This window comes from Ambystoma mexicanum, chromosome 6q, assembly GCF_040938575.1.
Source record: "Ambystoma mexicanum isolate Mex_15411 chromosome 6q, UKY_AmexF1_1, whole genome shotgun sequence".
Lineage (NCBI taxonomy): Eukaryota > Metazoa > Chordata > Amphibia > Caudata > Ambystomatidae > Ambystoma > Ambystoma mexicanum.
The window spans coordinates 1,466,482,194-1,466,494,937 of NC_090937.1; the positions used below are offsets into that span (position 1 = coordinate 1,466,482,194).

A 12,744-nucleotide genomic window follows, 5' to 3' on the forward strand; every position below is an offset into this window, starting at 1 on the left:
AGTTGGCAGAGCCAAATGGTGATTAGAGCAGCTAGGCTTTCCTTGGTCAGGGGCCAAGATGAGCAGCATATGCCCACTGTTCTTTGTGAAACCACAGCCTTTCTGTGAAAGCGAAGTGGGTCTTGGCAAAGATCAATAGCATCTGAGTCTTAAAGTGTTCCCACGGTTCTCAAGGAGAGAAGCTAATGGGGAAGGTTACCTGCTTCTGCATAGGAGAAGATTCCTTTAAAAAATCTTCCACTTCTTGGAAGATGTGTTATGTGACTCACTCCTAGCGTGGGGCGGCTGTCTATGCTTTCTTTTTTCTGATCTCTTCTGCTTTCGACATTGGAAGAGAGGGACTTCTCTGGCTCCTCTGTTTTAGAGGGGGTACCACCCAAAGGTTTACAAGGGGGATGCTTGGTAGTCTTGCAGAGGAAAGTAAAAAGGTTTGCTGCCCGCTATTAGAGCCCATGGTGACAAATAAAACACCCAGACTTCAGATTTAGATGAAGCAGGTTCAATAACTGTTTAATACCATAATACCAGTAATTGCAGAAAAATGAGATAAACATATAGCACACAAGAGAGCATCAGATAAAGTCCTGATTCCGCGCATCTTCCTGCCCTCAATGTGTCCCTTTATGTAGTTTTCCTAATACAATGGAGTGGCGGTGTGCGGCAGTGTGTCTGGTGTCCTGCTGGACATGCTGCCAGTTTGTAAGGCGAAATGCTTATAATATGACTGGAAAGCAGGCTGGGGGTATAGAGAGGCAAGTGGGAGGAAGGGAGGGGTTTGAAGTGGGGGGAGGGTTTGTGGGATGTTGAATATATGTTTATGTTGATATTTGTATAAGTGGCACCAAGGTTATTTTGTGTTATGAGGAAAATAATAAAATATATATGAAAAAAAAAGCCTGCTGACATGCTGCAATAGTCTGTTCACTATTTCGCTGCTCAATGGATGTGGGTCTAACCATCAAATACACACTGGGAACGCAGAGCGCACACAGTGTGCGGCAGTGTGTCTGGTGTCTTCAGGGTCGGAAGGACGGTGGCACACTATTCAATTCAGTGCCTACATTGAGCAGGACATAGAGCCGCACTGTTGTGGCTTGCCGTGAGCTGGGTGGAAAAGGGTATGTGGATTGCATAATTGAAATTGGGCGGGCAATTTCACTACTGCAGTGTTGACCCACTCTCTCATACCCTATCGGTAGGAGTATTTGACCAACCCGGATCTAGTCGAGCATCATGACTGGGAACTGAAAAATGTGTTAAACAGACACACCATAACTGTCCAAAAACATATCAGTAGAGCAACACAATTGTGAAGGACTAGAGCTTTGTTTGACTTAGAGATTGCTAAGAGAAAAACAATTGAACACACCGTGATACGAGTAATCAGTAGAAGCAATAAAATATCTTTTGAAGGGAAAAAGAAATGAAAAGCCTCAGTTAGAAGTAAATATAAAAACTGGCTGTGTGAGCATATATGCAGCAAACACTCAACCAACTGGTGATTTATAGTAAATTTGCTTAGGGCTAAGGACTCTAAGAAGTTCTGGTTCCTATTGCGTACTTTAGGATCTGTAAAAATAAGCCTGGTGGTGTGTGCCCGATGTACCCATGATAGGCTCCCTGCTGGGGACTCACTTGTGCCAGGCTAATATAGCCTTAATAATTACTAAGTCAAAATCTTCTAGGGCCATTGGGCCAGATGGGCTGGAGTTGTGCCATATTAGATATCACGCAGACAGGCTTCAGAAACGGTCACTGCACAATTTACTCTATATGGGTACTTCTTACCCTCTTCTTGGATACGCTTCAAAACCATGGATCTAGACTCTACGTGTGTTTCGTGGACTATAGTTCTGCTTTCGATTCTGTTGATAGAGGGCGACTATGGACTAATCTGAGGGACAGGGCCTTAATCCATCAGTGCAGTACTTTATTCAGAATCTGCACAGTGAGACAGTAGTTAGAGTAAGGATGTCACAGGAGGGGACACTTAACAGAATTATTTCCTACTGTATAATATATATGTCTCAGATTTTGTTGAGGCCTCAAATGTTGTACGTAACTATTCCCATAGATACAGTGACAAAAAGCTTTACTGTATCACATTTGCTGATGATAAAGTCATCTTTGATCAGACCCCAATGGGACTGCAACGCTCACTTCACTCCTTGAAGGAATATGCGGACCTGAAGGCTCTCTGCATAAACATTGGTAAGACCAAGATTATGACAGTTGGAAAAGGGACACAATGGGGGGTAACCTTCACATGGTGACTGGGTGGGCAGCGTTTGGAACAAGTTGAGGTATATAAATACCTTGGTATTAATATAACATCAAACGCTAGCAGTACCTGTCATGCCAATGCGACCATCTCATTGGCATGGAAAAAATGGCTATCTTTAAAAAAGTCATTGACAGGCAAGGGGGGAGGTCTACTGAAGCCAAACACATGGCCTATAGAGTGCCAGTAGTCCCTGGCATATTGTATGGCTTGAAGACCTTACCGGAGGAGACAGTGTGTTGGCTGAAAAGGCTGGAGGGGAAATTACGTAGATCTATGCTGGGGTGATCTACAGCAGTCCCTGTGGAAGCTTTTCGATTTTTAGGTTTAACATCTCTCCAAACATTATGGCAGTTGGCTGTGTGCAAATTATGAGCCAACATATACTTTAACTGCCAAAAGAAAGTTTATTGGGTTTAATGCATCAACACAGCCTACGTGTAGCACAAGATTTAACGATATGCAAAGACTGGTGTTCAAACACTGTATGAACATCGGCATGAAGGGATTGCCGGGGACAATGTGTGAAGTATTTGCTCCTGACTTTCAAAGGAAATCGAGGGATTTCGACTGCATACAGTCTATCAAACATCTACCAAACATGCGAAAATATGCCCAGTACTCCATCCAAGGAAAGAACATAAACACACCATGGGAATATCTAAATAAATTACATATGCCTTCACAGGTACGATTCATACTGAGCTTACGATTAGAAATACTGCCGGTATATACAAATTCAGGGGCTCAGCAGGGTATCGCTAAGGATAAGCGCTTATGTCACTTTTGTGATAAAGCAGTGGAAACATCTCGTCACCTACTGACACAATGCATAACATTTGTCAGAGTACATGAAAAGGGTTACTACGAAATATCTAACTATACATTTGATCCGGTTCGGAACACCCTGTATGGAGCAAACTCAATGGTAACGACAGCAGCTGCATATCACATGTGGTTGCTGGTGAAAAAAGGATTGGATGATCTAAGTGGAGAACCTGCTGCAAATAGAAGGAATAGTATAAGTACAGACACATAATCTAATCATTTGAGCAATTGGTAACATTTCCATAGGAATGTGATTGAAATTTTAGCAAATATATTTTTTATATCATTGCATTGTATTAGTGATGAATTGCAGTTTTTTAGTGTATTTATTTAAACTCGATGTGGATATGTTGCATTATGTGTCTTTTATGAGGTGTTTATATGTGTTTTTATACTTTGTAATGTGTTAACATGTTTTAGTGTAAAGGTCAATGTGACCAAAGGCACTTCATAAAAAAGAAAAAAAATACAATGTAGTCTGCGAGTACAGTAAAGACTTTATGATTTCATTTAAGGAGGTTTCAGTTGCTTCCCTATTATCGTCATTGTATTTGCACAAGCAAGCATCCAATCCAAAGTTTCTCCAGAGCACTGCCTGAACCTCCTGAATGTTATCAGTGCAGCTGTGTGCATTCATCATAATTGCATTCACAGCTCCCACAGGGCCCTTTGTGAAGCAGAGTCAGCCTACACTGAACTGAGAATTAATGGTGCTACCTGTACAAGATTATATAAACAAAACGTTGTGTGCCTGTTAACAAGTAGGTGAACATATTCTCATTTCTGCATGCCAGAACAGAAGTCCATCTTGCATGCAAGTATGTATATTATTTAAGATGGATTCCTTTAAATAAGTGGTACAGTACTTCACCATTTTCTACTCTCATCAGTTTACAAAACATTGCACCTTAACCTTCTTGTGTCTCTTCATTTCAACATACATTCTTTCTACGACAATGGCTTGACAGGAGACAAAGTTGGAACAAGTTACTTACCTGTAACTGTTGTTCTCCAGCATGGGTCTGGCATGGATTCACATGCTCATGAATATTCCCCGTCGTCAGGCTGGGAATCCTCGGTAAAGAAAAAACCAGTATCAGTTTCGTTTCTGATCTGTCTTTCGTAGTAATAACCAATCACTGGTCTCTGCGTCATACTGACCACAGCCAATGACTGCCCTCTACCTAAGCACCGCCTCTGGCAGCCATCTTCAGATTTGGAAGCACGTGAAGTGGCAGTATGACCAAGTGAAGAGCCGCAGAGGGGTAGGCGGGAGGGTTCGCATGTGAATCCATGCCAGACCCATGCTGGAGAACAACAGTTACAGGTAAGTAACTTGTTCCTTCTCCAGCATGGGGTCTGGCATGGATTCACATGCTCATGAATAAAGAATACATAGCAGTACACACATGCACAACCACGGGAGGTGGCAAAGGCTCAACATTAAGCATCACATCAACTCAACATTAAGCATCTTACCTCCTCACCAGGCTCACCTCAGGCGAACAGGTTGCGCAGCACTGCTTGGCCGACCCTGGACTCCTCCCTGGAATCCCGGTCGACGCAGTAGAATTTCGTGAAGGTGTGCGTCGACCTCCACGTAGCAGCCCTGCATATGTCCAGCAGGGGCACACCAGATAGGAACGCCGTGGTAGCTGCGATCGCTCTGGTGGAATGGGCTCTCGGACGGCCAGGCAGCGGTCGGTTTGCCAACCGGTGACAGCACATGATACAGCCGGAGAGCCATCTGGAGATGGAAGCCTTCGAGAGAGCCTTCCCCTGATTGACAGGTCCAAAGTTCACAAAGAGTTGTGACGTCTTCCGAAAACCCTTCGTGCGGTCCACGTAGAACTTCAGCGCTCTAGCTACATCCAGCGAGTGCAAAGTCCTCTCAGCCGGCGATGAAGGCGACGGGAAGAACACAGGTAACACCAAGGGTTCGTTGAGATGGAAGTCCAACGGTACCTTGGGCATGAAGGAGGGGTGCGTCCTGAGCACTACCCTCGTGTCGTGGAAAGTCAAGTACGGGGCCTTGCAGGAAAGGGCCTGGATCTCTCCCACTCGTCGTGCGGAGGTGATGGCCACAAGAAAAGCTGTTTTCCACGATAGAAACTTCAACGGGGCCGAGTGCAGAGGCTCGAACGGAGGTCCCATGAGCTTGGTCAGCACCACGTTGAGCTCCCACGCCGGGGCCGGAGCCTTCACCGGCGGGAACGATCTGAACAGTCCCTTCATGAACTCTTTCACCAGACGATGAGACCACAAGGACGTCCGCCCCGTGGTTCTGGTGTATCGGGAGATCGCAGCAAGATGAATCTTGATGGACGCGTGTGCCAGACCAGCTTTGGCCAGCGTCAGCAGGTACGGCAGTACTTGGGGAGCCGTAATCCGTAGAGGGTTAATCTTCTGTGCGTGGCACCAGACAGAGAACCTCTTCCATTTGTGTCCGTAGCATTTAAGAGTCGAGGACGCCCTGGCCTTTGCAAGAACCTCTCTGCAATCGGCCGGTATGTCGTATCCTCCAAACTCTAGCGCTGCAGGAGCCAGGCCTGCAAGTTCAGCGACTTCGGGTCGTGGTGGAGGATGGCGCCTCCTTCCCTGGAGAGTAGATCCGCGTCCGCCGGCAGCTTGATCGGCGGGGACGCTGACAAGTCCAGAAGGTCCGGGAACCATATCTGCCTCCGCCACGCAGGTGCGACGAGGATCATCCTGCACCGTGACCTCTTGAGCTGGTTGACGAGCCGGATTAGCAGAGGCAAGGGAGGGAACGCGTAGAGGAACAGGCCCTCCCAGGGGAACGAGAAAGCATCGCCCATGCTCCTCGTCTGGGGAAACCTGCTGGCGAACCTCCGGCACTTGGTGTTCGTCGCCGTCGCGAACAGGTCGATCTGGGGTGTGCCCCACCGTCGGAAGAGGCGATCCACCAGATCCTGCCGTAGTTCCCACTCGTGGCACGAGCGCAGCTCCCTGCTGAGTGAGTCGGCGATGGTGTTTTTTATCCCTGCCAGATGAAACGGCACCAGAAAAATCCCTTGGGCGACGGCCCAATGCCACAGGTCCTGCGCCTCCTTGGACAGCGCTGGGGACCTGGTTCCGCCCTGTTTCCTGATGTAAAACATGGTGGTGGTGTTGTCGGTGAAGATCCTCACCACCTTGCCCTTGAGGGACGGAAGGAAGGACCTGAGGGCCCAAAACACTGCACGGAGCTCCAGGACGTTGATATGCAGGGACTTCTCCGTCGGGAGCCAGAGTCCCCTTGCGTGCAGATTTTCGGTGTGCGCTCCCCACCCTTCCAGGGAGGCATCCGTGGTCACAGTCTCCTGGTGGGCTGGGGTCTGGAAGTCCATGCCCGCCGTCAGATGCGCGCGGGTGCCCCACCACCGTATCGCTCGTCGGAAACTCTCGTCGAGCTTGATCCTTTCCTCGAAGCTGCCCGTCGTCTGGATCCAGCGCGCATCCAGGAATTCTTGCAACGGGCGCATCCGGAGCCTGCACATGGGAATGAGGTAGATGCAGGAAGACATCATCCCGAGGAGGGACTTGATGGACCTCACCTTGGCCGCGTCGGCCACCAACATCCGTTGCACCTTGCCCAAGATGGTCCTGGTCCTCTCCTCCGACGGGGAGGCCAGAAGGGACACTGTGTCGAGCCTCGCTCCCAGAAACAGTGCGACTTGCGCGGGCACCAGGTGGGATTTGGCGTAGTTCACGGAGAATCCCAGGTCCGTGAGGAGTTGGACGGTCCTTGCCGTGTGGACCACGGCGAGCTCCCTCGTCTTGGCGCGGATGAGCCAGTCGTCCAGGTAGGGGTAGACGTGAATCCCCTCGCGGCGCAGCTGCGCCGCCACCGGTGCGAGGCACTTGGCGAATACCCTGGGTGCCGACCGTAGTCCGAAGGGAAGGGCTTTGAACTGGTAATGACGCCCTTGGACCACGAATCTGAGGAATTTTCGGTGCCCCTTTAGGATGGGAATGTGGAAGTAGGCATCCTCCAAATCCAACGACGATAGGAAGTCTCCTTCCTCCAGCTGACCCAGGACGTGCTGGAGGGTGACCATCCGGAACTTCTGCGCCTTGATGAACTTGTTCAGACGTCGCAGGTCTAGGATGGGGCGCCATCCTCCCGTCTTCTTCTTCACGAGGAAGTATCGCGAGTAGACTCCGGAGCCCCGAAGCCTCTTTGGGACGAGTTCGATGGCGCCCTTTCTGAGCATCGCCTTTACCTCCAGGAGAAGTTGAGGGACGTGAAGTTCTTTCCTGGCCACGGGGGGGACGCGCGGGCACCTTCTTTGAAACTCGAGCGCGTGGCCCCGGGCCAGGGCGTCCAGCACCCAACGGTCGGTGGAGATGGACTCCCACACGCTGACGAAGCCCGCCAGCCGGCCTCCCACCGGGGTGCTTCGGTGGGGGCCCGACCCCACGGCCGGTTCAATCCTGCTTGGACGCGGCCTTGCCGCCTTGACCTCCTTGGCGACGACGGCGGGGTCCGCTAGACTTGCCTCGTCCTCTGTAGGCCTCTTGCGACGACGAGCGGGCCGCTTGACGGTAGGAAGCGAAACCGCCGCCGGAACCTTTGGAGGCGCCCTTGCCTCCGCCGCTCCGAAAGGGCGTTCGTCGCTGCTGCAGGACTCCAAGGGCCCTGGCCGTCTCAGTATCCGCCTTGATGGCCTGAAGGGAATCGTCCACTGTCTTCCCAAACAGGTTGTTCCCGTCGAAGGGCATGTCCAGGACTCTGGTCTGGACGTCCTGCCGAAAGTCAGTAGCTTTGAGCCATCCACGACGTCGAAGGCAAACGCCGTTGCCCAGCTGGCGGAACCCAGTGTCGGCGATGTCCGTCGCCACGGTGATGGCGTGGTCCGACGCCACCTCACCTTCCTGCAGGATCTCAAGGGCCTCCGCCCTCTTGTCGTCCGGCAGAAAATCCAGCAGGGGAGCTATCTTGTACCAGAGCTCCCTGTCGTAGCGGGCCACGATAGCCAAGGCGTTGGCCGCTTTAATCGTCGTCGCTGCCGACGAGATGACTCTACGTCCCATAGCATCCAATTTCTTTCCCTCGCCGTCCGGCGGTGAAGTCGATGTGGAGGCCGCACCCCCCCCCCGCTTTCTTCCTGGCTGCAGCGGAGACGACGAAGTCCGGGGTAGGCTGCGCCCGGAGGCATAGGGGGGCCGTGTCCGGGACCCGGTACTTTTTCTCGTACCGGTCTCTTCTAGCTGGCGTCGTGGAAGGGTTCTTGAGGAGGGAAAGGCCCTCATCCCAAATGTCGTCCAACAGAGGCACTGCGAGGACCGTCTTCCTCTTGGCCTCGCGCCGCTGATAAAGGAAGCCTTCCTTTTTCTTCTCCTCAGGGCAGAGTTGGAAAAGCTCGGAAGCCCTGGAGATCATGGAGTGGAAAGATCCGATCTCGTCGGGCGGAGAAGCCCTGGTGGGAGGCGACGACGGAAAATCCTCGTCGTATGCCTCGTCGTCCGTACCCGTCGCTGCCGTGTCAGTCCCCGTATCATCCCCTCGGGTGGACGGGGAGGAGGGCTGGACGGGGTGCGACGGTTGAAAAGGAGGTGGTGGATGGATCCTTCTTTTCTTGGTAGGGGGAACACCAGAAGGTCCCGGTTCTGGATCCCCCGACGGGAGAGGTTCCTCCGTCGGTAACGGTAGCCTCGTCCTTATCTCGGAGCATAAGGACTGTATGGCCAACAAAATGGCCGCCGAGTTGTCTTGCGGCGCTGGCAGAGGGGAATCCGACGGGCGAGCAGGGGCCCCGTCGGTATCCTCGACGATGTCGTCGTCGTCACCTGCGTCGGGGTCCATTCCGACGGGCTGGCCTTCTTCCACGCCTAGGCCGTGGCTTAAGACCTCGATCAGCTCCTCTTCTGAGGTTGAGGCCGAATCTACGACGACGCCCTGCCCCCCCTTCTTCTTCCCCACGGAGGGTTTCACGGGGGTCCTATTGATGGGCACAAAGGAAGACTCCCTCCGAGGAGGCAGGGAGATTCTGGGCCCTGAGGTCGCCACCACTGGTGTAGCCACCACAGGCTGAGCCAGGGCCGCCGCGACCGTTTCGATAGAGGGCTTGGTCGGATGGATCAAGGCCTTCACCACCTTAGGTGCGCTCACCGCCTTATCCTTGAGGGAGGGGGCACTGCCACGCTCCTCCTCTGCCTTAGAGCTCGACCGGGGCCTCTCCAGGAGCTTCGCCGGGTGCTCGGCCTTCCTCTCACCCGACCCAGAGCGTTGGCTCGTGGTTGATGGTGCCGGGGAGGGTGCGCCCTGCCTGGCGCCCGTAGAGCCCGACCGTTCGGCACTCCCGGTGCCAGCGGACTCGCGGTGCTTGGCCTTATGTTGGGCCCCCGTCGCCGGGGCGCCCTCAAAGGTCTTAGAAGACCGCTCGGATTTCTTCTTCTTCTCGCCAGACGGGCTCTTACCCTCCAGCCAGTTGGCGAGACGTTGATGGCGGTCCTTCATGGTCCGTTCCGACATGTTGCCGCAAAACGCACAGTCCTTCTCCACGTGCGTCTTGTCCTCAGGAAGGCAGTAAAGGCAGAAAGAGTGTTCGTCCTCCTTGAAGACGTTCTGCAGCTGGCATCCAGGGCAGACCCTGAACAGCTTTCCGGGCGTCGAGCTTCCCTTCTCCTGGGCCATCTCCGAGACCGGGCCTGAGAAGCTTCTGGAGTCCTCCGAAGCGTAGCTCGACAAAATCTTCACCCTTGAGGGGCACAGATGAATCCGACACGGGTCCCCGTTGATCGGATGTAGGATCGGTGGAGCTTGAGGCTCTTTTGACCGAAAGAATCGAAGTTTTTTTGTGAAAAAAGCGCGAAAAAAAGCACTAACGCTCGAGAGCAATAGCACGAGGATCCCAACACATGAACGTGCGGTAAAAATCTGAAGATGGCTGCCAGAGGCGGTGCTTAGGTAGAGGGCAGTCATTGGCTGTGGTCAGTATGACGCAGAGACCAGTGATTGGTTATTACTACGAAAGACAGATCAGAAACGAAACTGATACTGGTTTTTTCTTTACCGAGGATTCCCAGCCTGACGACGGGGAATATTCATGAGCATGTGAATCCATGCCAGACCCCATGCTGGAGAAACTGGTGTTATGATTGACCCGAACACCGGATATACACCTAGTGGGGATCTGACACAAACATTTTCGCTGCACAATATTTGCATGGCTTAAAGCCAGAGGATTCCCTGGATTTGGGCACAGCAAAGTTAAACATTTCTGAGGAGATTGTGTTGCCAGGTAAGTTAAGGAACAAGGCCTCACTTCAAGTGCCAGGGAATTGAGGGTCCTCATCACCGAGAGGCTGGTGATTTTCTGGTGCTGGGGACATATTTAAAATGAGAAATCTGCGTGAGGATGTAATCCATTAGGCAAGTAGATCAGGAATTACGAAGTAGGATCAGAATCAGGGAAGCTACCGTCATAGCTGTGGATTCCTCAGATGGCAGACCTCAGAAGCTGGACCCCCTTGATCTCTGTGGCTCGTGGGATAGTCTACCAGGGTGAAACGGACCTTATCCTTATAGTGAGATGGGCACCACGTTACATGGTGAGGAAAAGAACAGTGGGAGGAGAAATGGATGCCTAATAGAGCCAGTAATGGAGAGATGGAAGGGTGACATATCCCTTAGCGAGTGTAAAGGTGCATCCTAGCAACATTATTGAAATGTGGCACTCTAACTACGCTTCAGGAAGCAGTGCACCAGATACTATCCTTCAAGCATGGATTACAAATAGTGAGCAGGCGATATGACCATGTGTACAAGGATTTGTGACAAAGAAATGGCTGGGCGCTATCTCTCTGGGCTTGTGTGCCACGTAAAGAAGCCGCTGGATGCTACATCCCTGTGAGACATGGTTGGGTGCTTTATCCCCGAGACTGTGTTACACTTTAGAGAACATGGGGAAGACTGGTATCCCCGTGATATGAATAATCCTGACACGCTATTTCTTATCCTGTCCCGACACTATTGAATCGGACCACACCAGAAAAAAAAATCTTATTCTGCTGTTAAAACGGCCTCAGTTCTAGCAGTTATTTGGCTGCTGAATGCTATATTCCTGAGAAAGTGTTGGATTAGAGAACCTGGGAGAGAGGCCAGTATCCACAAGATAGAGACACTGTGGTCACAAGATAAAGAAACCCTGTAAACGTTTATATTTGATCCATTCTGACAGTGTTAGAAACAGTGCAATCCCAAGGAGGGAATCCATTTGGTTGAATAGAGACAACTAGTCTTGTAGGCATTGATCCTCAGCACTTGCTGTGTATCCATAAAGAACTAAGTTTGAAATGTAATTTTTCCGAGTCACATTGTTTGGCTATCTGCCACAGGAACAAAATTATGCTTTTCTTCATAACATGCATGTGAAACTAATGTGGGCTTGTTTTCCTACTGATGATAAAAAGGGAAGGAGAGAATGGATTTCTCGTCCAAAGGCATGTCCTAGCTTACATGGAAAGTCAGTTGGTAGATGACCTTCGACGTGCATCCACCTTCTCTGTAACAGGCGGTGAGAGAGAATAAGTAAAATGTTATGAGTCACAGTTATGAACTCCAATAGAGTATGAAAAATGAAGGGCTTAACAATATCACATTTTTGAAAGATTGTGCTGAACTCTTAGTGCTGTAATAAATCAAATGTTCAAACTTACCACGAAAATGCAAGCAATCTATAAGAAAACCACTCACATCAGCATATCTGAACAGCTCAGGCAGATTTATTCCCTCTGTGTTCAACATTAGCTCCCTTTCTCCATTCTTCAGAGTAGTTTCACCTAAGAGGCACCGAGTGATCCCCTTGGTCTCATAGACAACAGCATTCTGGGCAAGCAAGAATACGACGGAAGAAATGTCAAAGTGGACTTTCATCAATGGCAGCTTCAGTGTAACCTGAAAAAAAGACATGCAGTTTCTTTACTGAACATTATAGAAAAAAAGCAAATCTGTGTTGCATGTTAAAAGACTTAAAAGTTAAATGAGTTTAACAGTTTGGTGCCTTGAAACACCTGTGTATAGGCGCCATACAAATGTTCAATAAAATAAAGTACAAGTAACTAATTGTACAGCCTGTTGCACTCCATTTTCTAGCCCTTCCTAACCCCAGACTGAAGAGATTATGTCGTGGGCTAGATGGAAGCCAAAGCACAGTGTCAGGATAGGTCTTTAAGCAGCAAAAGTCAGAGTTCCTGAGGAAGACTGGGCAAACAGGTGAGTACTTTATTTAGAGTTAGAAGAGGGTTCAGAGGCTTCGCAGACCCCTCGTCTAGCAGGATTCTAGCAGTGGGAATGGGTGCACTGGATGAGAGGCCTCCCCATCACAGAAAACACCACACAGCTACACAGAAATCCTAACAGACTTAAGGTAAGTGCATACCCAAGTCGACACAGTACCTCAGCATTGAAGATGATTTTGCAGCATCAGGACCTCAGGATCTGCAGCCAATTACCTGGTTAGTGGATTATTTGTCGTGGTGACTGAAAACAAGACCTCAGAAGGGACTTTGCAGCAGGGATCAATGGAGAAGGCTCTAGGCAAGGTTTTCCTCCTGGCTTAATACAGTTCTTCGGGTTTGGTGCCTTTTCAAGGAGCACAGAAGACAAAGTCACGGTTGAATTCACATCGTTA

The 12,744-nt window shown here is 50.5% G+C and overlaps 1 protein-coding gene across 1 annotated transcript in view; it reads right to left on the reverse strand.

Annotated features, from left to right (window-relative positions):
- Positions 1 to 12,744, reverse strand: part of POLR1A (RNA polymerase I subunit A) — a 1,786,762-nt gene that overhangs the window by 132,184 nt on the left and 1,641,834 nt on the right. Inside the window, exon 31 of the mRNA XM_069632173.1 lies at positions 11,808 to 12,008. Coding sequence (XP_069488274.1) covers positions 11,808 to 12,008 — 201 coding nt within the window. The remainder of the gene's footprint in view (positions 1 to 11,807; positions 12,009 to 12,744) is intronic.